The sequence below is a fragment of the Ambystoma mexicanum genome, chromosome 13 (genome assembly GCF_040938575.1).
Source record: "Ambystoma mexicanum isolate Mex_15411 chromosome 13, UKY_AmexF1_1, whole genome shotgun sequence".
NCBI lineage: Eukaryota > Metazoa > Chordata > Amphibia > Caudata > Ambystomatidae > Ambystoma > Ambystoma mexicanum.
The window spans coordinates 91,796,622-91,819,305 of record NC_090938.1 but is presented as its reverse complement, the minus strand read 5'-3'; the positions used below and the strand labels follow the sequence as shown (position 1 = coordinate 91,819,305).

The 22,684-nt window shown below is 44.8% G+C and overlaps 1 protein-coding gene across 2 annotated transcripts in view; it reads right to left on the bottom strand.

Annotated features, from left to right (window-relative positions):
• Nucleotides 1–4,424: 4,424 nt before the first annotated feature.
• The window catches only part of TAFA3 (TAFA chemokine like family member 3), a 462,946-nt gene continuing 444,686 nt past the window's right edge, over nt 4,425–22,684 (bottom strand). For both annotated transcript variants that reach the window (XM_069633355.1, XM_069633354.1), the window contains one exon: nt 4,425–5,064. In XM_069633355.1, coding sequence (XP_069489456.1) covers nt 5,053–5,064 — 12 coding nt within the window. In that variant the 3' untranslated portion in view covers nt 4,425–5,052. The remainder of the gene's footprint in view (nt 5,065–22,684) is intronic.

Sequence of the window (22,684 nt, the reverse complement as noted above, 5' to 3'; positions counted from 1 at the left end):
ACCGGTGCTAAACCATGGCGCTATTAGCGCCATGGTTGGTGCCGGTATTGTAACGTGTCCGCCATGGTGAAATGGGGAAATACCGCCCCATTCCAAGGTTGGCGGGGCGGTATTTCCCCATTTCCCTATGGCCCTTCCCCACTCCTATTTTTGCCCCATAGGGCATAATGGGAATGGGGAAGGCGCTAATTACGGTACCGCAAATTGCGGTACCGTAATTAGCACCAAGGTCCCTTTGCGGGTCCCTACTTTAACGGCTGGTCTACACCAGCCGTTAAGGTCGGGTCCCACAAAGGGACCTCGTAATTAGGCGCTAAGTGGTTAAGGCGGCGCAGCCTTTTACGGCGCCGTTAACCACTTAGCGCCGGGGTCGTAATGACCCCCCTGGAAATAATTACTGGGAACCAACAGTGGCCCTGGAAATAGTTACTGGGATCCAAAAAAGGCCCTGGAAATAATTACTGGGAACCAAAAGAGGTCCTGGAAATAATTACTGGGAACTAAAAGTGGCCCTGGAAATAATTGCTGGGAACCAAAAGTGTCCCTGGAAATAATTACTGGGAACCAAAAGCGGCCCTGGAAATAATTACTGGGAACCAAAAGAGGCCCTGGAAATAGTTACTGGGAATCAAAAGTGGCCCTGGAAATAATTACTGGGAACCAAAAGAGGCCCTGGAAATAAGTTTCAAAATGGCCCCATATTCCACATTTTCAACAAGACCAATGCTTTTCCTATGAGAACATTTGGAAATACCACACACAAGAGGCTCAGGGTGCAGAGGCCGACTGGGAAATCTTCAGAGTTCCCTAGGGGCCAGTCCAGCCCTGGTAAAACAGCAGTAAAGCTGATGGTGTACTGCCAAAATCGATTACCGTTGCCACCACTCGATCCTGTGGATTTACTATGGAAATGTGAAGGGTTGCACAGTGGTGTTTTAGGAGTCAGTAGGATTCGTGGAGATTTTTGTTGGATCTACAGTGAGCCGTAATTCCATATGGTAAAGCCAATGGATTTTGGTGAAAAAGGTGGGTCATTTACTTACCGATTTTTACTGGCGGTAACTCATTTATCTTTCTGCCAAAATACATAAGGCCCGATTTAGGGAATTTTTGGTACGGTTCAAAGTGACTTCGCACTGCTGAAAAGTGACTTTGCACTGCCTACACAAACTCTGATTCGAGGAAGTGCGCAATGTGGATTTTTGAAGTGCAAAGTCTGGGCGAAGTCATTTCTTACTGCAAAAATGACGATGCACCGACTTTGCAGTGCAAAAAAACACTTTGCACAGCTCCACGAATCTGGGTTTGTGTAGGCAGTACAAAGTCACTTTTCAGCAGTGCAAAATCACTTTGAACAATTGCATGAGTTGGGCCCATATTATGGCAGTGCAGTAATGTGTCAGTGACGTGGCAGGAAAAGAAGTACTACCACTTTGTCACCACTTTTTACATCACTGCAGTACTCCTAAACAGGCCCACAGGTTTCGAGATAATGTTCCAATCTTTATTAAGCAAAACAATTAAAAAAGGTTTGCAATGCTACCATCCTATTCATCAAAACTAGCAAAAGATTATTTGTTTCCAGCGACCAGCATATATTTTCTCTCAATTTCATATAATAGGAACAGAGAAAGAAAATTCTGTATGTTGAAAGTCACAAGGGACCATGCTTGACGCGGTACTCTAACTCCCTGGAGGATTAATAGGAAAATCCCACTGCTTTTATGAAACTAAGATTCAATTTCCAGCCTTGCAATCCATAATAGCGGCATTCTTGTTTCCTAGCAGGAAGAGTTTTTAGAATTGAAATCCTTTTTTAGCTTCAGCTGAAACCTGGAGCGATGCTCATAGCAAGAGGACAGAAGTGTTCCCCAGGGAAGGCATTCATATTAGGACTAGCACAGAGCATGTGACGTGGCAGAGAGAGGTGAATGGATTATGTATTTAGATAAATTCTATACAGGTCCAAATTACAAGTCAGAGATTGCTTTGTCTTGCAGGGGGATTTCTATTCATGAAATTACAATTCCAGGGTATCCCTTTATGGTTCGCTCCTGGCATCTTTGGAAATCAAACATTTAACTCTGTTGCCCTCATTAAAATGTTAGTGGTAGTGATAAAAACAATGTCAGTTTCACTGCCAGCCTTATCATGGGCCTAATATGTAGTATTCCAAATATGCCAGATTATGGACTCGGAACCCTAAGAAATCACACCCCTATTTGTACTTGCACCCAAAAGATGGAGACCAAAATATTCAACAAACTGAAATGAGAAACACTTTTCTTTCCTGCTCTGAAGGCGTGCACCAGTGCATCCCTTCAACTTCTGGAAAGAAAATCGGTAGTGTAAAATGTAGGCATCCCTTATATCTACCGCCTCACTCGGTCAAAATTCCGGCTTCCAGATTCTTCTACTAAAAACACTACTGTCAGCAGTGCAGACAGTACAGGGCACTGAGGTGTATGGGCAAGGAAGGCATTGTAAGCAAACAGGTGACTTAACACCTGTAATTTAAAAAAAAAGAAAAATCCACCAATGCCATTCATTGCTGATGCCAATTCAAGTATATGGCATAACAATCTAGAAGCACCCACCTTGTTACCCCTTTTGCAATGTAATACTCGGAGGAGTCAATCACTGTGCTGTTCTGCATTACAGTACTTTGTAAAGTATTAGTACAATTTGTTACAGTACACAATTTATTTCAATCTGCAAAACAGGTATGGAAACTGATTTAAACCATTTTAAAAGACTGGATGTATATTTTCAGAACTATTGCAAGCAGTACTTTAATCAAATTGTATACATTTTTTCTGTAGCATCTTTGTTGTTATAAGGGGGTGTGGCAGAGTCCCAGGATTAATGCATGCTGTTGCAGCAATGATTGCATGCCCTATTGTTTGATGTATTCCCACCAAAATAAACATCATCACCTGTGGGTGTCATTATAGCGTGAAGAACAGCAACCAGCCCCTATTTGGCCAATTGCAACCGGAATGTCACGTTCAAGATTGTGGAACCAATGGGCAAGACATCCCTGACACCAGTTGAAAGCTTTGTGAGCAGTGCTAACAGAGGCTACAGGGAGCAGAATCTGTTGGCTACTCTCCCCAGTGATTTGCACACCTTGAATATAGATGGGTAATTAACAGGAAGAGCCAGTGGATCATCTGCTACGGGGATGCTTGAAGTATATCTAATAGATACTTCACCCGTGGAAAGGGATGGTGGTCCAATACAGTATTGGTAAAACAATTGATCCATTTGGCCAGCGACCCTTGAACGAGCTGCTGTTGAATCTCTGAGCTGGCCACTATGCCAGTGCGCAGTCCAAGAGAGATTTTAGTGCAGCGGGGCATTTGTCTTTTGCAGGAGAAGACTTGCAGTCTTGCATGTTAAATAATTGACATTTAGAAAAAATAATACGCATTTCATTGCCTAGGATTATGGAATGTCATATAAACATAGTGGACACACAATCTTGGATGATGATGTTGTCACCTTGTACATGTCTGAGACAGAAAAGTGGAGCATGGTGGTTTTTATGTTATGTTAAAGGTACTTATATAGCACACTGTCACCAATGGAATTGGCCCCCAGGCGCTCTGGCGGATCTGTAAACAGAAGGAGGGCAAGTAGGGTTATTTGGGTGGAGGGGGAGTAGGAGAGTGGGAGAGGTGGTGTGCTGTTGTTGGCTTCAGCTCGGTATAGACCGGGTGTATTTAGTTGAGAAATTGATAGCTAGAAAATTGACCAAGAGCACTGACCAGTTGCTTTCTTTCACTTGCCGCTACCTATTGTGAGAGTAGACTTTCTGAATCCTTGCTTTGTCCAATCATGATTACACCACTTGTCAAAGGTTCTCTTTTTCTCTCACAGAACCCAGGCATCCCTTCAAGTTATCAGATTCTCCAACACTGCACTGCAACATTTTAAGAGTGTTGGCTTTTCATCAGGGCATAGCCACCCGCTAAAATAATTTCGTTCTCTCACTAGTCGAAGCAGCCAATATTGTTTCCTGATTCTCCCAAAGGGCCCAATCACTGCTTAAGGTTCTCGAGTTCCCTCACAGGGTGCAGTTTCAGTTCAATTTAACATGCATTAAAGTCTTTCAATAAAGAAACCATCACTGACTAACATATCACATACTTAATCCTTCTAGTTTCTTGCTGGATGGATTTCTTTCTAGAAAATACTATTCAGGAAAAAATGAAAAGAAAAATTCAAGGGCAAACTAATTTCCTCCTGCATCTTTAATACATAGTTTTGATCTTTGCTTAAGGGTCATAATCATGGTTTCAGATTAAAAATCTATTAACATTGAATACTGAAGAAACCAGGACATTTTCCTTTAACAGTGACCAACTATAAAGGAACAAGGACATTGTAGTTCATAACATAATCAGTTGCACACTGGCCAATAAAGTTCTTCAGATTTATTTAGACTGTCAGAGTGATTTTCAATAAAAAATAGATCTTGCTACATTCTTCTTTTAGTATCAACAGACAGCTCTTAAGTGTCGATCTTGGGTGAAAAGAAATGTAAGTCATTTTTATGATATGTAGGCCAGACAACTGAAGAGATAATCTTAAAATGAACTGTGTTCAAACATGATTATTCTACATGTAGTTGTAGTCATTATGCTAGTACTCCAACCAGCTTATTTACTTGGTACTTGCTCAGAATGTGGGTGTCGGTGGACCCATTTTTCCCATTATTTTCTTATGTGTTAGAGGCAGTAGTTAAAGCCAGAGAGTGCTCCAGCCAAAGTGTAAGAACGAGGAGTTCCTTTCCCGCCAAACATAGCATGTCCTGTGCTCAGACAGAGCCTGTTCACAAATGGAATATTTCTGGTCTCAGATGTTCTCCCTTGCTTCCGTCCATGCAACATGTGTGTCCTGCCTGGTGATGCTAGGACTGAACTGAGAAATTGGAAATCAGTGTTACAGCTCCGCGGAATATAGACGATCTCCTTCAAGGGCCCATGTAGGCGTTGACCCGTGTTCTGGTTAGGAACTTCATATCTTAAGAACATTCTACCACAGCGACTATCGAGTGACCTGCAAAGAAAAAAAAGGAACAGATTAAGAATAGATGTGAATAAATACATCCGTCGGAACAAATGTATCCTGAGAAATATGTGTGTCTATTTTTAATTTATGATGCTTTTGGCAGTCCTAGTGAGCTTACGTGTGAGTGATCAAACTACATGAGAAGCACATTCCTAAATTCAAACTATTTATAATCACTCTTATCATTTACCTCAGGTTTCCGTGTGCATTGTGCAGTGACTCGTATATTGTAATATGCAACACAAAAATTATACTTCTACAGCTTGATGTGAGAGTCTGTATCTTTAACTAAGGATGAACAGGCCTACTGTGCATTTACATAGGGTAGGATTTTCCATGTTATCTTGTGTTGTAATTGTCTTTAGCTGATCTTGAAATATCGAGTATCTTTTATGTGACTCGTCCCATAGATTTCTTGAGTCTATGGCGTGCATCTAGTCTCCATTTATTCTCTGTGTTTGTTTTTTTCTTACTTTGTTTAACTTAACAATTTTTCGTAATTTTTTAATCATTATTTTCTACTAACTGTTTTTTCAGCCCCATCTACACTCGCATCTGAACGGGTGCCCTTAAGCAATGGTGACCTCATCTCCTCTTTATTTAAAATATTCACTTCTTGCTTTTTGATCAACTAATTGGCATGTTGAGCTTTGATACAGCTTTCCTTTTCTTCATGCTTAGAATTCTGAAACTGATTGAATGAAATGTTGTCATTCCTTAGGGACCCCTTATCCTTAAAACTCCTCTCCTTTCAGCCTTTCAGTTCATCAGACAGCTATCCCTCTTTAGGGCACGATAAGGTCGAATTGCGAAATTTCCCCTTTACAATATCCAGTTTTCAGCATGTGCTTCATGTTCTAGACATAGATCCTCATATTATGTACATATATGGTTGCATGTGATCAATTAGGCTAACAAAGTCATGCATTTGCAAGCTTTTGGGGTCTTGAATACTTCCTCAGATAGTGATGAAATAATGCCTTAGAGAAACAATACAACATTACAGCTTTAATGGCTACTACTTTTGAACCCCCCGCCCCATGCTCCCCGCTCACTGCAGTCTTCAAGGTTCGAATGGTACACTGTTTTACGTGGAGCAGCTGTCAAAGAGACAAAAGAGAAAGGAAAACAAGCAGACAGCCCACCCAGTTTGAGTGATCTGAGGGGGGGGTGGGATAGGGTCGGCCGTGGTAGGTGCAGTCCTGCTGAAGATCGGTCTATGTCAGGCCAGTCCGTTTGCAAGACCATTGATGGCATAATCGTCCGCATATCAGGCTGGAAGGAAGGAGGCACAACCAGACATGTGGTGCGCCTTTGACTCTTGGAGCTCAGTGTGGTATGTGTGTGTAAAATCCCATATTGGGGTTTTGTTTCACCACAATCATGAGGAAAGGGTGGAGTCTGACATGAAACACAGCTCCTCGCAGTCCTCTGGAAAGCTTGTGCGCTGAGGATTTATGATGGCTTCCGGATATGTATTTGCAGAGACTTACCACACTGGGCTCCGAAAGTCAAAATAAGTAACAATCAGAAGCTTATCTTCCATTGCTATCCTGCGGCAGAGTAACGGAGGTACATGTCGATCGTCGCAAACCCAATTGATCCCGTACGCATCAGCAAATGGAATTGAGCGTCCCGCCATGAATGCGAAACTCAGGAGTTGAAAATCATGGGGGAACAATCAGAATGACGCTCTTCCATTGGTAACCAGAATTTAGCCTGTGAATCCAATTCTATTCCACAGGAATGAATGAATTAAGAAGGCTTCTAGGTGCTACCACCAACTTTAGCTTACCCTAAATATTCTGAGGCAGAGTTTCTATGCTAATTTCAGCCATGGGCTAAATTAAGTTTCTGCATTTATCAAAAATCGTTTTGATGGGAATATGAGACCAAGGGCCAGAATATGCAAATTTACGCCAGTGCTAAACGTTGAACACATGCTTTGATAATACAGCATGGAACAAAAAGCGGTTGTCAATATCCCTATTATAATTATAGGCACTTGGGGGGAACAAGAATCATAATATTTTTGTATTATGTTTTTGGCATTACATTTAACATTTCTTTTGATGTTATGCAGCATACATAATACATCAAACACCCAGCTTCGATCCGCCCTATTGAAAACATGTTTTGATGATACTAGCTGGGGGAAAACCACTTTGCTGCATTCCATACTAAGTAAACAGCAAACCGGATGATAACTTAATTTGCTCCATTCATTTGCACAAGGGAAACGTTTTGATAATCTGGCCCTGATGTGATCAGCGGCAAAATAACCGCCAAAATATGTCTGGCCCCTTTTTGGATAAAAGCGCGGCCCCTGTATTTGCTCTCATATCCTGCAGAGCTCGTTCCGCGCTCAGCAAAAATCTTTGTCTGTGGAAATTGCCTTATGAATTGGAGATAGATCATTTCAATTTTTAATGATATCGTTTTGTGTTTTTCCAGCTCACGCTTTCCTCTACTGCAAAAAATGTTTTTCACGCGCTCACAGGATCGCTCTATTCGGACTGTATCGCATTTGGGATATAGATTTACATCAGGGAAATTAACTCAGGGGTGAACTCGTTCATGATGTGGCTATTTAAATTTGATAGCTGCCCTATTAGGCTAGAATTGATAGGCATATTCAGCAGAAGACAATGGAAGCGAAGATTGACTCTCATTTTACACTGCTACGATGTCGCCCGCTAGATGCAGAGCTGATTTTAAGCAGCTGAACGGGGCAGCCTCTGCAGGTTTTAAAGTTCTACAATTCATTTTGGATTTAAAATAACAGAAATGGATAGTCATGCAAAGAAGTATTATTCTTCCTTATTACAGTCAATGGATATGAAGAAAAATCTCACATTTCAGATTTTGTTCTATTCTGTGAGTTTTAGGGCAGGCTGCTATTAAATTGGTCTCATAAACTGGATCGATGACAGCCCAATGGGGTGGACATTTCGCTGCATTTGGTGTAGCACTTGTCTCAGAAGGATAGATGAGGGGCAACGTGCTCACCTTGGAAGCAAGACGACGCGGAGCAACACAGGTTCAATCCCCGGGTCTGCGCTTAGAAACCTCTGGGTATTAAGCGCGTTATAAATAACCTATCATATAGGCGGTAAGCACACTCTGGCCACTTTTTCCCCATACTCTCTAATTTCCTACCCCCTTAACCTTTACCCCAGATAAGTACAGTGAAAAAATAAGGTCAAAATGTGGGGAAAATAGGGGGATAACCAGATGGGTGGCTGAGGGGTTTATAGTACCCGGTCTTTTGGCTGTAGCCCCGGATACAAGCTCAGGGACTAAAACCAAAAACCTAGCTAGCCCTGAGCCCCGACAGTTCCGACATTAGCTTAGCCCCAGATCTTTTCCACCCCGTGGGGATAACTCATAGATTTGCCGGGATTCGCCACTGGCAAGAAATAACTTGAGCAAACCAACGAATATAGAAGCCTCCAAGCGAGCCAAGATCAGTGTGGCTTGGTAAACACAAATCTGACCTGTAATTGATGGGCAAAAGGGAATACAAAAAATAAGTCAAAGTATATGCGGCCAACATTATGGTTTGATGCTAAATTATGAATATAAAAAAGGAGTCAAATAATCCTAGAGTTCAGCTATGTATGCATACACGAGGACACTGAAGGAGTATCTGAAACAACCCCAGAAATATCCACAGCTAATACATGAAAGAAGACGGTCCACTATTTCTGGAATTGGCAGCCAAATCTGGGAACGTTGATTATGAATGACTGTATCACTTTTCTTTTTTTTAAAGACCATTTTTGATATCTGGAGGTGGCTTATTTGTCATTTTTCAATGTCACCTTGACCATCAGCAATGAAAGTAACTCTTCTCCCTTGTAAGCCATTGGGCCTCATTAGGAGGCTGCCGCCGGTATTTTTGTTTCCCGGCGCCCTGGACTGGGCAATTACTGGGTCATTACATCTATTCCTGGGTGCCGGAAAATATTCTTCCCCATTCTCGTTTGAGCCCCCTAGGGCTCAATGGGAATGGGGAAGCCGGATGCACCATGCATCCAACATGCTCTGCTCGTGGGTGTCGGTACGGCCTCCAGGTCAGACCTGGTGGCCGCAATGGCACATGCAAGCAAAACTCGTAGTTTGCCGGTCCGGGCACTATGGTACCGGCATGCTTCCCGGTACCGTAGTTCCGGGACCACAACCTTATAATGAGGCCCATTATCTTGACAAACATCCTTTGTTTATTTTATTTATTTATTTTTATGTCTGCATTTGTATAGCGCACACCAACCCTCAGGCATCTGGGCACTTATATCGCCAGGATGGGTGATAGGCACTAGACATTGGATCATGGGTGGTGGGGCAAGCTCCGGCTTAGGCACCTATTCAGCAGTCTGAGACTGGGAGCATGCCCTGCTCTTGAAAAAGGAAGATGAAGATCCTCACCCAGTTCTGATGAGGGTGCAAACTCGCGAAACTCTCCTTAAGAAGATGTGCAACAGTTTCCGGATCACACACCTATTTTGAACGTCACCGAAAGTGGCTCTTAATTCAAACATATGCCCGTTTCTGTTCTGTAATGGCCAGGATACTGTTCCGACAACCGCCGGATTTACAGTGGCGCTGGAACCAGATGCCTTCCCAAGGTGTACATGTATCCCAGCTAGTTGCACTTATTACATGCAAATGTATCATTGTCACCACAAATGAGAAACAAAAAAAGAAGTACATGAGGTGTGGGCGTCCCAGGATAGCATGACTAATTAGGTGGCAGGTAAGAAAGAGAGTAATGGAATGCAAACATTTAGGACATGGACTGGTAAGGTGATATCACAAACACACTTATTACATGCCTTTCCCTACAATATACAATGTTATACACATCCACATATTTACACATACACCTATTAGTAAGGTAGTGTGGCGGGAGTGCACTGGAGAGAGTTGAGATAGTCTTCATATCAGGGAGGGGGCATTCCAGTGGAGTTAGCCAAGTCAAGAGTAGTGGAGTCAGGGGAGGCGCAGAGGGGGTGGAGATCAGAGAGGGTAAGAGAGTGCAGGAATGTAGAGTGCAGGTGGGCGACTACAGGTCGGTGCAGGCAGTAAGGTGGCACGGTCAAGACCATGGATGGATTTGCAGGTCAAGAAGAAGCATTTTAAATAGAGAGCGATATTGCATTGAGAGCCAGCCGACCCATCGGTGGTGTGCAGAGGTGGGGGAGGGCCTTTGGGGGTTGTAGAGGGTGTGAGGAGCAAAGTTCAGGACTTTTTTTGTGGGGGGGAGGGGTAGAGCAGGGGACCAAGGAGAAGGCCCGAGCAGTAATCGATTGTTACAGGACGCAAGAAGTGAATTCGCTTTTTAGCTGAGTGGTCTGCTGGGTGGGGGCAGATCTTTCTACTGCTGTGAATGTTGATTGGGACAGCTGTGGCCGTGGATGAATTGCACTGGACTGATGACGTTTAATGTTTCTGTCAAAGAGGACCACGTGTTTGCCAGTTTTGTGTGAAGGAGTGAGGATGATGATGGGGCTGGAGGGGGGCACAGGAGGTTGGATAGTTGGATTAGCATTGGAGGTGGGGAGAAATACCATTTCTGTTTTCGATGAGTTCAGCATTAGGCTTTTGTGAAGAAGTACATCTCTTTGCTGTCTAAGTTCAGATATAATTTGTAATTTAAAATGGAGCTTCCAGGTTTCTTTGCTTATCAGGTGTTGGACATGAATTAACCAAAAGGACAGACATGGGAATGCACGTAACATATTCACTTTTTAACACGTCTGTAAATAGTGATGGCAAAATTAAGAAGTATGCTAGGACTTAATTAAACACAAAATTGTCAGGCTGGTTATTCTCTGGGACCACTAGAGAAAATAAAGTGTATTTCTGGGAAGTGGAATGTTCTGAAATGTAGGTTCTCTCAATTCTAGGCAACATGGGACCAGATATCACCTGGAAAATTAATACAACAACCGTGTGAGCATTCGGGTCTCCTGAACCCTTTGTTTATTCTTTCTTGCTGGAGATACCCTTCTGTTATTCCTTCTCGCAGGAGGTTTCTGAAGGGTCTCCTGAACCCTTATTTTATTCCTTCTTGCTGGAGGTTTCTGAGGAGGCTCCTGAACCCTTTCTGCGCAGTTACTGCAGTCTGTCCCCCTTGGATCTCACTGATAGGTTAAGGCTTCCCGCACCCTTTCCCACACACAGTTATACATTACTTCACGATGAGGAGCCTACACCCCAGGCTTTTAGCCATTTTGGTGAACCCTGTAAGCGGAGCAGTAGGAGGTGGGCCTTTCAACAACGAAGAGAGCCCCAGTAAGACAGAAGGCTGCACTAAAACTGAAAAAGGGTTCTCCCTATATGCTCCCTCTCCAAACATGGATTTGCTCGTCCAGCCACCTGTCTCAATCTCTCTCTATTCCCTGCCATCTTTTCTCAGGTTTTGCTACAGCAAAGGTTTGCATTAGGTTGCCTGCTTTCCTTTTTGGTTTTAGAGTTCACCATCTGTTGTTTAATAATATTCTTCACCACACCTTTCCATATCACCTCCTCCGCCAGTCATACAATGGTCCTCTACTTTACCTCTTCTCAACACCACTTTCTTGCTATTATGCAATATTTCCTTGTCACTTCTTTCTATCACCTCCACTTCCCTCTTTCAACAATATTGCTTCTGGTTCCTCTATCACCTTTTCTCATGCACTTCCTATTAGAATCTTCCCACTGCCTGCCCTCTTTCCCTCATTCCATAGCCCTTTGCACCTAGCTCCCACCTTCTGATCTTGTGTTTCTCCAACCTGCTGGTCCTTTCTTCTCCCTGCTCACTGGTCCTCTTAAATCCCCACCTTCAGGATCTATCTGCCCCCAGCCTCCTGGGTCTTACCTCCAGGCTCAGTCTACTCCACGGCCTTCTGGGAAATGTTTCCAGCTTCCTGTCTCTGCTCTCCCCAGACTCCAAGGACTCTGCTCCAATCTTCTAACTGCAGCCTCTTATCTTGCTCCAGCTCCTTCTCCTGCTACTTCACCATCTTGTTCTATTGACTTCTCGTCCCACTCCAAATCTGCTCTTACTTCCAGTTCCACGTCCTACGGAGTTTGTGGGTTTTCAGGGGCTCTGGCCTCTCCTTTCAGCCTCTCTCTGGTGCATGATACTGAAGTGTGGTAGATGCAATAGTGATTGGCTGTCGATCTGGTATTGGTATACGGCCCTCGTGAGAGAACTGGGATTGGCTTCTCACCCCCCCTGTGGGAAGCATCTACCCCCTGACAAATCCTGCCCATGACTTCCAGCCTCTCTCTGGCTTAAAGATATTTAGGTGTGCAGGCCTGCTGTGGGGGACTTGGGAGTCATGGTTATGTGGGCCTGGGTGGGTCTCTAATGTCTGTTGGACCACAGCTTGAAGAATATATCCTCCATTTTGGAGTTCCCAAAGGCCTCTTCCTATGTGGCTCACTGATAGACGAGCTTGCATGTGGGTCCCAACCCTGAAGATAGCTTCCACTTCTGAGGTGGGAAATGGGGTGGGTAGGCCCTCTGGCTGGATGGTACTCTCCCCTGCACTGGATTCCCATTGCCTATCTGTTAATTACTGTATGCAAACAGATGATTTATTTATTTATGTATTTGTTTATTTGTTTATTTTGCATTTATTTCAGCACACAAAGCCCATAGGCATCTAGACACTAGTTACAGAAAGTGCATCATACAATTCACGAAGTGCAAGAACAAGGTTATTGGTTACAGACTGAATAGGCTAGTGTAGGCAGACTGGCAAAGCCTCACCTCATGGTACGGGGGCTACATTAGTCCTGCAGTCAAGCATATGAAACAAATTAGGCTTGAGTGTATACAGACTGGCAAAGCCTCAGCTCATGGTACAGGGCTACATCAGTCATGCAGACAAGCACATGGGACAAATTAGGCTCGAGTGTATACAGACTGGCAAAGCCTCACCTCATGGTACGGGGGCTACATTAGTCCTGCAGTCAAGCATATGAAACAAATTAGGCTTGAGTGTATACAGACTGGCAAAGCCTCAGCTCATGGTACAGGGCTACATCAGTCATGCAGACAAGCACATGGGACAAATTAGGTGTGACTGTATGGTATCTAGTCTTTGCATCGAATGCCAAAGCATTGAAGGCCTTACCATAGAATAAAATGCATCGAAAAAAAGCATTGAATGCATTTTTTCAATGATAAAGGGATTATTTGATTTATGATGGGTTTTTGAGGTTAAAAAAGGGGGCCTGGGGGGAACACCCATAAAAAAATGAAGAACAAAAATGCATTCAATGCTTTTTATTCGATGCTTTTCTTTCTATGATAAGGCATTCAATGCTTTGGCATTCGATGTAATGACTTTAAACCGACTGTATACAGACTGGCAAAGCCTCAGCTCATGGTACGGGGGCTACATCAGTCAGGTAGGCAAACCTTGGGGTGGGAAAGGTATGCTATGCCGTTGGGTAAAATGCAAATGCAGCATGAGGCTAGGTCAACAGTCAAGATCAACAAGCTAGCTATAGCAAGTGCTAACTTCAAATTGTGTGCTGTATAGGGCCTGCCGGTGTTATAAGCCATATGTGGGTCAGGGCCTCTTTTCCTTGCACTTACGCCTTGTTGTCATGTTAAGGACAAACATTTGCAAAGTCAACAGTCTTGCCTAATGCATAGGTACTAACTAGCCTATGCCACTAACTTGCCACTGGTATCATATAATCGGGTGCATGCACACCATTATCCAGCTCCTGCCATGTAGTACCATCATGGCAGTACCAGGCACATGCTTGTCCCATGCAGTCTGTCAGAACGGTTCCATGTCTTAAAATCGCAGCAAAAATGGCTGTGAATACAAAAAATTGCAGCAAAATTGCCATTTTTTTTGCGCCACATTCATGTAAAGGATGCGGGAGACACCCCCGCAACCCCTGAACCCAGTATACAATTTAAGGGGAGCGGGGAACACGCCTGCAACCCGTGCTTCCCTTAAATGGTATAATGGGGTACACCTTTACCAGGTCAAACCATGGCATTTTTGCCGCGATTTTTTTTACCTGCAACATTTTTGCAGCGATTTTATTACCTGATACCGTCAGAACTGGGCAGCTGGGAGATATTGAGGATTCATATGTTTCATCACATTGCTGGACTTTCCCCTCCTTCCTTTCATGTGACTCTTCAATAATCTGATAGTGACAACTATTCTGACAGAATCACACACTAAGAATGCACAGGAAGCAGGCTACTTCCTATGCGTGGGCACGGCCACGTGCATTTGTATTCCAGTGACTTATGCACCGCGCTCACAACGCAGTAGCTGATGCTCAGAAAGCGCGGCGGCCTATGCTGTGCACGGCGGGGAGCACGTGGCATACTATGGCATGCTGTCAGAAGAGGTGGCCTGAAAGCAGTTCAGGCACCGACAGCAATATTAAGTCTTTCTGCCGCTACCATGGAATGAATAACTCAATGGGCGACTGAGAGTAATTGGGAATATCTCGAGTTACAGGTGCTGGCAGAGAATAGCCTTTGGAACTAATAATGGTCTGAGAAGCTGGCCTAAGGACATCGGACTACCTGCTAATTTAGTTTAAATATTTAGATTAGGTTTTGTCAAAAGGAATGTCTCCTCATTGACACCTAGGCCCACACCCCCTGAACGCCCCACCCTCTACCTCCTGTTTCCTCACCTGGTTGAATGGAGATAACTTGCTGCCGAATTGCCCGCCTTACCCCGTCGCCATTGTTAGCTCCCTGCTCCCTTGTATTGATCGCGTGTGATGGGCTGCCCTCGCTGGGGAATTCCGACTATGACTTGTAAAGTGCTCTGTTGCTTCCTGAAGCTAAGCCCACGATCAATGAATACCCGTATAACAATGGAAACAAGTGATTTATAGCGTGGACCAGGCAGTGCTGGGGGTAAGAACATTAAATGCAGGTCATGATGGGGCGATTCTGAATATGCCAGAGGCACTGAGCGGTTTAACCGTTTAATTGCCATGGGTTTTCCTCCCCAGTGCCCAGGCCTTTTTTTGGTGATTTTGGTATTTCGCCATTTAATGCCTTCTAACGTTTTCTGTTTCACTAACCCCTTAAAAGTGGCAACAGGGAGGTAATCCCAAGGACGAGATACCTCGCCCTTGGCACTTAAGGGGTTAAATTAAGCATATGGGGGGTCCATATGCTACAATGCTGCGGCGAGAGACTTATAATGAACCAGCGGTCACTGTTTAGATGCCAGAGCAATAATACGTTACTATGCAATAAAATAAGGTTGAGTATACAATATAGCCTGGGCGATGGGGCGTAGAACTATTACAGCGATAACGAGATGACTATATAAATTGCGAGTTGCAATAAGCTGACAATAAAAGCCATGCAGTGGGGGAAGATGGGGAGAACAGTCATACACAAGTAACATGACCCTATAGACCGTGATGCAACAATATGTCACGAAAAGGTGACATGTTGAGTTGAACTTCATTATATTGTAGGTAATGAAGCAGAGAAGACTTTTAACCAGATAGAGATTGCAATATCGAAGGCAGAGTGAAAGCAAGTTACTGAATAGAGAACAGAGGGGCGAGCAGTGGGATCCATCATGGGAAATGAGGTGGGTGTCCTGTGTACCTATATGCTTCCTTTGCTGAGACATAGGTGCAGTCACGCATGGAAATAATAACTGCAGTCCCTATAAACCATGCAATAACCAATCATAATACTTGGAATATGGTCTATAACCCGGGCTGGACTGGCCTAGAGGGAACTCTGGAGATTTTCTGGTAGGCCTGTGGACCTTGGGCCTCTTTTGTGTGGTATTTCCAAATGTTCCCATAGGAAAAGGGTTGGGCTTGCTGAAAATATGTAATATGGGGCCCCTTTGAACATTATTTCCAGGGCTTCTTTTGGTTCCCAGTCCACCCATGTCTATAACAACCAATAAATGCTGTGTCTCAAGCTTCCCAACGCAGCATGCATCTGCTACCTGACATAGCCTCACTTATTCGGCTCACCTTTTGCTAATAAATAATAATAATAATAATAATAAATCGCTGCTGCGCCATACCCTCATTGGTGATTCTCCCGTGGACCCTCCGTTGCAAACCAGAGGCCACGCTGCCATGCCGCTCACTGCTCCTTGTGCCACCTTCAGAAACAGTAACAAATAAGAAAAGGGAATTTGTTGTCCCTTTTCAATGTTGACGGCGGCCATATTTGCTTGGGAATTCTTCAGTCTTTACATTTTATGTATAATTCGGAATCAGAAAGAGTTCTTAATAACCTAAAGCCCAAAAAATATTAACATCCGCATGGGGAAAGTCTTACGCACCCTTTCATTTCACACTGCAGCACCAGCTCTATGCAGAAGAAGCGATAGCTAAAAAGTAAATGGTGATGGGAGCTAGATTAACCTATAGCAGGAATAAATAGTAGGATGTGTTAGCAAATGGGCAGATCATTTCTGCAATGTCCAATTCGCATCTCAGATTCCAAAGCGTACTTGACATAACACACATTCCGTCCTTCAGCTAGGACCCTACCATTCCCAACTCCAAATCCTCCTACTAAGATTGGTACAGAGGTAGGGGAGGTAGGCGCAGCCAGTGATGTGCCTGCATGCTTTAACTGCAAGACTGCCTTCTTCATCGAAGCCCCAGGGATCCAACATTGAAACCCAGCCTGCCTCTGGTGCCATGATGAATTCCTCAACGGCATCCCGTCTTCCTTCAAATGGAACAGTTCTACTAATTGGGAACCTGTCACCGCTTCGACAATTTTAAACATTTGAACTGCAGCCCCACCTCCCTCAACTGCAACCTTGACTGTCTTTTTGCAATGCCAGCTGCTCTTGCTGTGTCACTGCTCGCTTCATCTGCAACCCTGGCATGCTTATCTGCATACCTACCTGCCTGCTAGCACTGCTACTCTATCTTAAATGCAACGCTGTGCTCTTCCACTATGACCCTGCTTAAAGGTAAACATGTCAATTGCGTCCCCCATTGCATCATGTGCACCGGTGCTATCCGCAAATGCAGCCCGGATTGCCTCTACTGTAATTCTAACCATCCCAACTGCAGCCTGCCACCCTCATCTGCAACCCGGCTTGTCTCCATTGCAGTACAATCTCAATTACAACCACCCCCCTGCAACCTTCAAAAGTAAACTATTACCACCCGGCAACTATTGCTGTGCTCTGTGAGCTGCATGCTTGTAATCTTATGTACGTGATCTTGTATAGCGCCTACCTGCCACTATTGGTGGGTCGCTGCACTTGGCTCTGTAAGAAAAAAGGGGGTGAGTTAATTAGGGGGACCGTGGAAAAGACAGATGTGAAACATGTTGGGTTGATTGGATGGGTGCAGGTCGGACGTAACCAGTTCATGAATGCCAATCTGCTTTCTATGGGTTTGGTGGGAAAAGCTTGGGAGTGTGTTACACATAAGTTGGAGCCCAAGATTGATATTGATATTTTATTTCTATCGCACTCGTACACAAGTGTTTCCGAGCGCGACAAGTCAAGGGAGGGGAACAGGGGAGAACAAAACACAATCTTGATAGGCCCAGTGAGATTGAAAATGCGCAAGTGCATGGGAGAGGGGGGGGGAAGTGCATGAAGGGGGGAGGTGTGGAAAGTGCGAAGCAGAGGAGAAACAGATGAATAATAATAAATAAATAAATAATAAAAACAAACAGTGGTAGTGCAATTTGCAAGCGCTGGGTTTAACACAGCAGACAGGGTAGGTCTGATAAGTGCAGGAAGAAAAAAGGGGGGCTGTATGGGACAGATACAGACCCCGGTGCAAGGGGTGGCCCGGAGGCAGTGCGGGAGGGTGGCAGTGTGAGCAGGTACCTGGGCCCAGTGGAGTGAGGTTGTACAGGTGCACAGTGCCAAGGGGGAACAGATCAGCAGGGGAGAGGGAGAACAAAGGCAGAAAGAAAGAGGAAGTTATTGAGGTGCTGCCGGAACCAGAGATGGTTCTCCTCAAGTTTTAGAGTGGCAGGAGGCCGTTCCAGAGGGAGGCCCCAGCCGAAGACAGAGATCTACCCCCAGCTTGTTTCTTTGAAAAACGACTGACCCTGAGGGAGTTAGAGGTAGAGGAGTGAAGAGCTCGAGAGGGGAGGTATTTGGAGAGGGATAGCTGAAGGTATTTTGGACCGAGGCCCCAGAAAGCCTTGTGGATAATGCAGAGGGTTTTGAATTTAATTTGCATCTACTGGGAGCCAATGAAGAGATTTAAGAGCTGGAGAGATACGATCCCAGGGCTTGAGGCCAAAAACAAGTCTTGCAGTCCTGTTCTGGATTAGTTGCAGAGGGCAGAGAGTACAGGCAGGTAGATTTAGAAAGAGACTGTTACAATAGTCCAACCTAGAGAGAACCAGCGCTTGGGATTCCATGAGCTTCTGGAGGAAGGAGAGGAAATGCAGAGTACCTCTGAGGAGGTGCAGTAGGAAGTTTGACTTTTTAGAGACCTCAGAGATGTGGGCGGAGAAGGAAAGGGTGGAGTCATAGATGACCCTGAGGTTCTTAGCATCACAGATGGAGGTAGGAGGGCCAAGTGTGCCCAGAGAGTGAGGGGAAAGGATAGTGAAAGTGTGCCGATGAGGAGGATCTCCGTCTTGCCGGCATTCAGACAAAGATCATGGCGGGACACCAACCTTAAATGCAGTTAGGCAAACAGAGATGAGAGAGGGAGAAGAGGTGTCCAAGGGCAGCCTGAAAATGAGTTGAGTGTCGTCAGCGTAGCACTGGAAATTTGAGCAGAAAATGGAAATGCAGTGGGCGAGAGTTGCCAGGTATTGGTGGAAAAGACAAGGTGAGAGGCGAGACCCCTGGGGAACACCAGAGGTAGAGAGGAAGATAGATGATATTAAGGACCCAAGTTAGACTTCGGAGGGTCGATCAGAGAGGAAAGAGGTCAGCCAGGCCAGAGCCTGATCAGTGATACCCAGGTTTTCACGGAGACGGTTGAGCAGGATCGTATGGTTGACTGTATCGAAGGCAGAAGAGAGATCGAGGAGGATGAGGACAGAAGGAATGTTAGAGTCAAGGTTGGAGAGCAGATCTTCACGGATGTTCAGGAGAGCAGTTTCTGTGCTTCTGGCTGCTATGAAGCCAGACTGGTGGTCATGGAGACAGCTAACAGAATTGGAATGAAGGTTAAGCTGAGAGATGGACAACTTTTCCAGGAGTTTGGCCAGAAAGGGAGTAATGGAAATTTGGCAAAGATGTCTCTCCTGCCTCAACTGCAGCCCTGCCTTTCTTAGCAGTAGCTGTGGCTGACTGAATATTGACAATGCCTGTTCAGAACACATCTCTACCTCTCTCCACCAGGGGGGCACTGGCCCATAGGGAAATCTGGAGATTTCCCAGTCGGCCTCTGCACCGGGACCTCTTGTGTGTGGTATTTCCAAGCTTTCTCATAGGCAAAGCATTGGGCTTGTTGAACATTTTTAATATGGGGCCACTTTGAAAATTATTTCCAGGGCTTCTGTTGGTTCCCAGTAATTATTTCCAGGGCCTCTTTTGGTTCCCAGTCCACCCCTGTTCTCCACTAAAACCCTGGTCGCTTTAATAATTCTGAACTCATTGAAACACATATACTTCTGGAACAGCACCCTGTTGATTTGCTACATATATATAAATAAATTAGCTCTTTATGAAAGAACTGCTTTCAACTCGGTCTCAATCCACAGATCTCGTGTCTGCAATTTGCTAATCTTGTAACACTGTCTACTCTAATTGCCGCCATATCAATCACTATTGCACCTCTCACCACTTCAACTTCAACCCCCAGAAGAACCCCACCAGTCACTCCCAGCATCCTTTGCCAGCACCTGCTCTCGGGTTCTCTTTCCTGGACTATCCAAACCCAGTCCTACAGTCCACTGCACTCCCCCCTTCTTTCCCCTGACATTTGGCGCCTTGCCTGACCATCAGTTGCCCCCCCACCCGTGGAGTACCCCGCTCTTGCACTTCTCCCTCTACGCTCACCCCTTTGCACTTATCACCTTGTCATACACTTGCACGGTAGGATTGTCACAAGGCCAATATAACTGTTTCTGTGTTCTTTGTTGTTGTATTCTCAGTATTCCCATGTCTCCCCCATCTTGTCTTGTGGCGCCTGGAAACACCTGTGTATAGGCGCATACAAATTTCCAAAAAATAAATTCAGTTAAATAGAAGAACACTAGCCAGTTCAATCGCAGCAGTTCTTTCCTGGATTAAACTTCCAACTATGGAGTTGCAAGTTATTTCTATATTGCAACTGTCTTGCCAAGCTGTCTTAACTAGAACCACGGCTGTCTAAGCTCCAGCCTAGGCTTCTTCAAGTATCTCCCTACGTAGTTTATTTGAATCTTTTCCTACTGTACCTTTACTCTTGACTTTCAATTGTAGCACCACGTGTCTACATTTTACCTCTGCCTGACTTCGACACAACGCTATGTACAGAAACTGGGGCTGTCCCTTCCTCAACAGCCACCCTGACAGTCCGGCATCACCAATAACTCAACAAAATGTGCACACCTTTTAGTTCCAACTGATGACTGCCTTAATTCCTCTCCTACTTTCCTTGCAGAGTTCTCAAATCCCAAGTCAACCTCCTCTTTAATCTTTAAAGAGGTCCCCCAATTCCACTATCCAGGAAACCTGACTATTTGGCCACTGTTCAAAATCTCACCTATTCTAATAGCCATTTAGGAGAATGTGACCTGATCATGAAAATTCAGGATTAAAGAAACTGCCAGAAGTGGCCTTATTTCTCTGGGACACAAGAACAAAGAATACTCCTCCTAGGCGACTTCAACTTAGGTCTCAACGACCAGAAAGATGACAAAGCAAAGACCATTGCCAACACCATCTCAGAACTAGGATTCACCACCATCTCAGAACTAGGATTCACCCATACCCATCACATTTCACAACCCACAAACAACAAAGGCCGCATCCTTGACTGGATAGCTTATCTCAATTGCAATACGACCATCCTCTCAAACACACCATGAGCCTGGACCGACCACCACCTCATTACTTTCACCATCAACAAAGATACCCAAACTCCTGGCCCTCTTCCCAATGCTCCACCTACACTCACTAAAAGTAGCAAAAACATCACAGTAGAGAAACTTCTCCCTCTACTCCAACCTATCATCAACCTTTCACCCAACATCACCAACCCCATGGAACTAGTTGAGCTCTACAATACAACCATCCTTAAGGCCATAAACACCATAGCACCACTTAAACTTCGGAAAGCCAAACCACGCGGGCACCTCAACTCCTGGTTCACTCCTGAACTAAAAACACTCCGCAAATCTATAAGACAAGTTGAATCAGCATGGAAACAGACACCCTCCACCAACAATAAAACATCCTATGCACTTGCATCCAATATATACAAGTCAGCAATTATCCAGAGCAAAAAAAACATGTACAACGAAAGAATATGCAACGCCAAATCAAATACCAAAGAGCTCTTCAACATCCTGAGAGACCTCGAATCCCCCTCCCCTATTCCAGATACATGCACCAAAGACATCTCTTGGTGCACAAACATTCAAGAAGCACTCCTGGGCAAAATTGCCCTGCTACAAGCCAAAATCGAGGCAAAGAAAGATAGCCTGACCTTTGCTGACACCTCCACCTCCTCCACCCACACCCCACAAACGGACAACAATAACCTATTTGAATTCTCCACCATCTCAAAGAGGTTGAAGACATAATCAACTCGCTGAAGCCCTCTAAGTGCCAAGGCGATATTTGCCCAGTGCCAGTCATCAAAGACGCAGCCAAACATATTGCCCCTTTTATCACATCTCTCATCAACACATCGTTCACATCCAGCACAGTGCCTAACAACCTCAAAGACTCGTAGGTTCTACCCCTACTCAAGAAGCCCACCCTTTACCCCAGTGTCCCCACCAATTACAGACCCATTACGACTGTTCCCTTCCTCCTCAAAATCCTCGACAGAGCTGCATACCTACAGATAGAGAACCACCTCGAGAAAATCAACCTACTAGGACTTAGACAATCAGGCTTCCGCCCTAAACATGACACTGAGACTGCGCTAATTGACCTCAAGACACAAATGGACAACATCAAAGACAAAGGCAAACTTGCACTACTACTTCTCCTTGACCTGTCGGCTGCCTTCGACCTTGTCAACCACGACATCCTCTGTAAACATCTAACCTCAGCTGCCAAATTCTCAGACAAAGCCAATGCTTGGATACAGTCCTTCTTGAACAACAGATCCATGAGAGTTTTTGCACCCAAAGCCTCCACCAAACCTGCCCCAGTCACATGCGGTGTCCCACAGGGCTCCTGCGTTTCCCCCACACTATACAATGTATTTACAAATCCCCTCTTTGACATACTGGACCGCCTGGGTGTCATTTACATGAACTACGCAGACGACACCCAAATACTTATCCCTCTAACAGGCGACTATTCCACTGACAGCCCAGTGCTCAACAACATTTACTCCATTATTCAAGAATGGATGGCCAAGCTCGGCCTTTGTCTCAATGACGACAAGACTGAGTTACTTCTCCTAGGCTCCCAACCCAGACTCAACAAACTAGACAATTCATACCAGTCATTCACCATAGACGGTAACA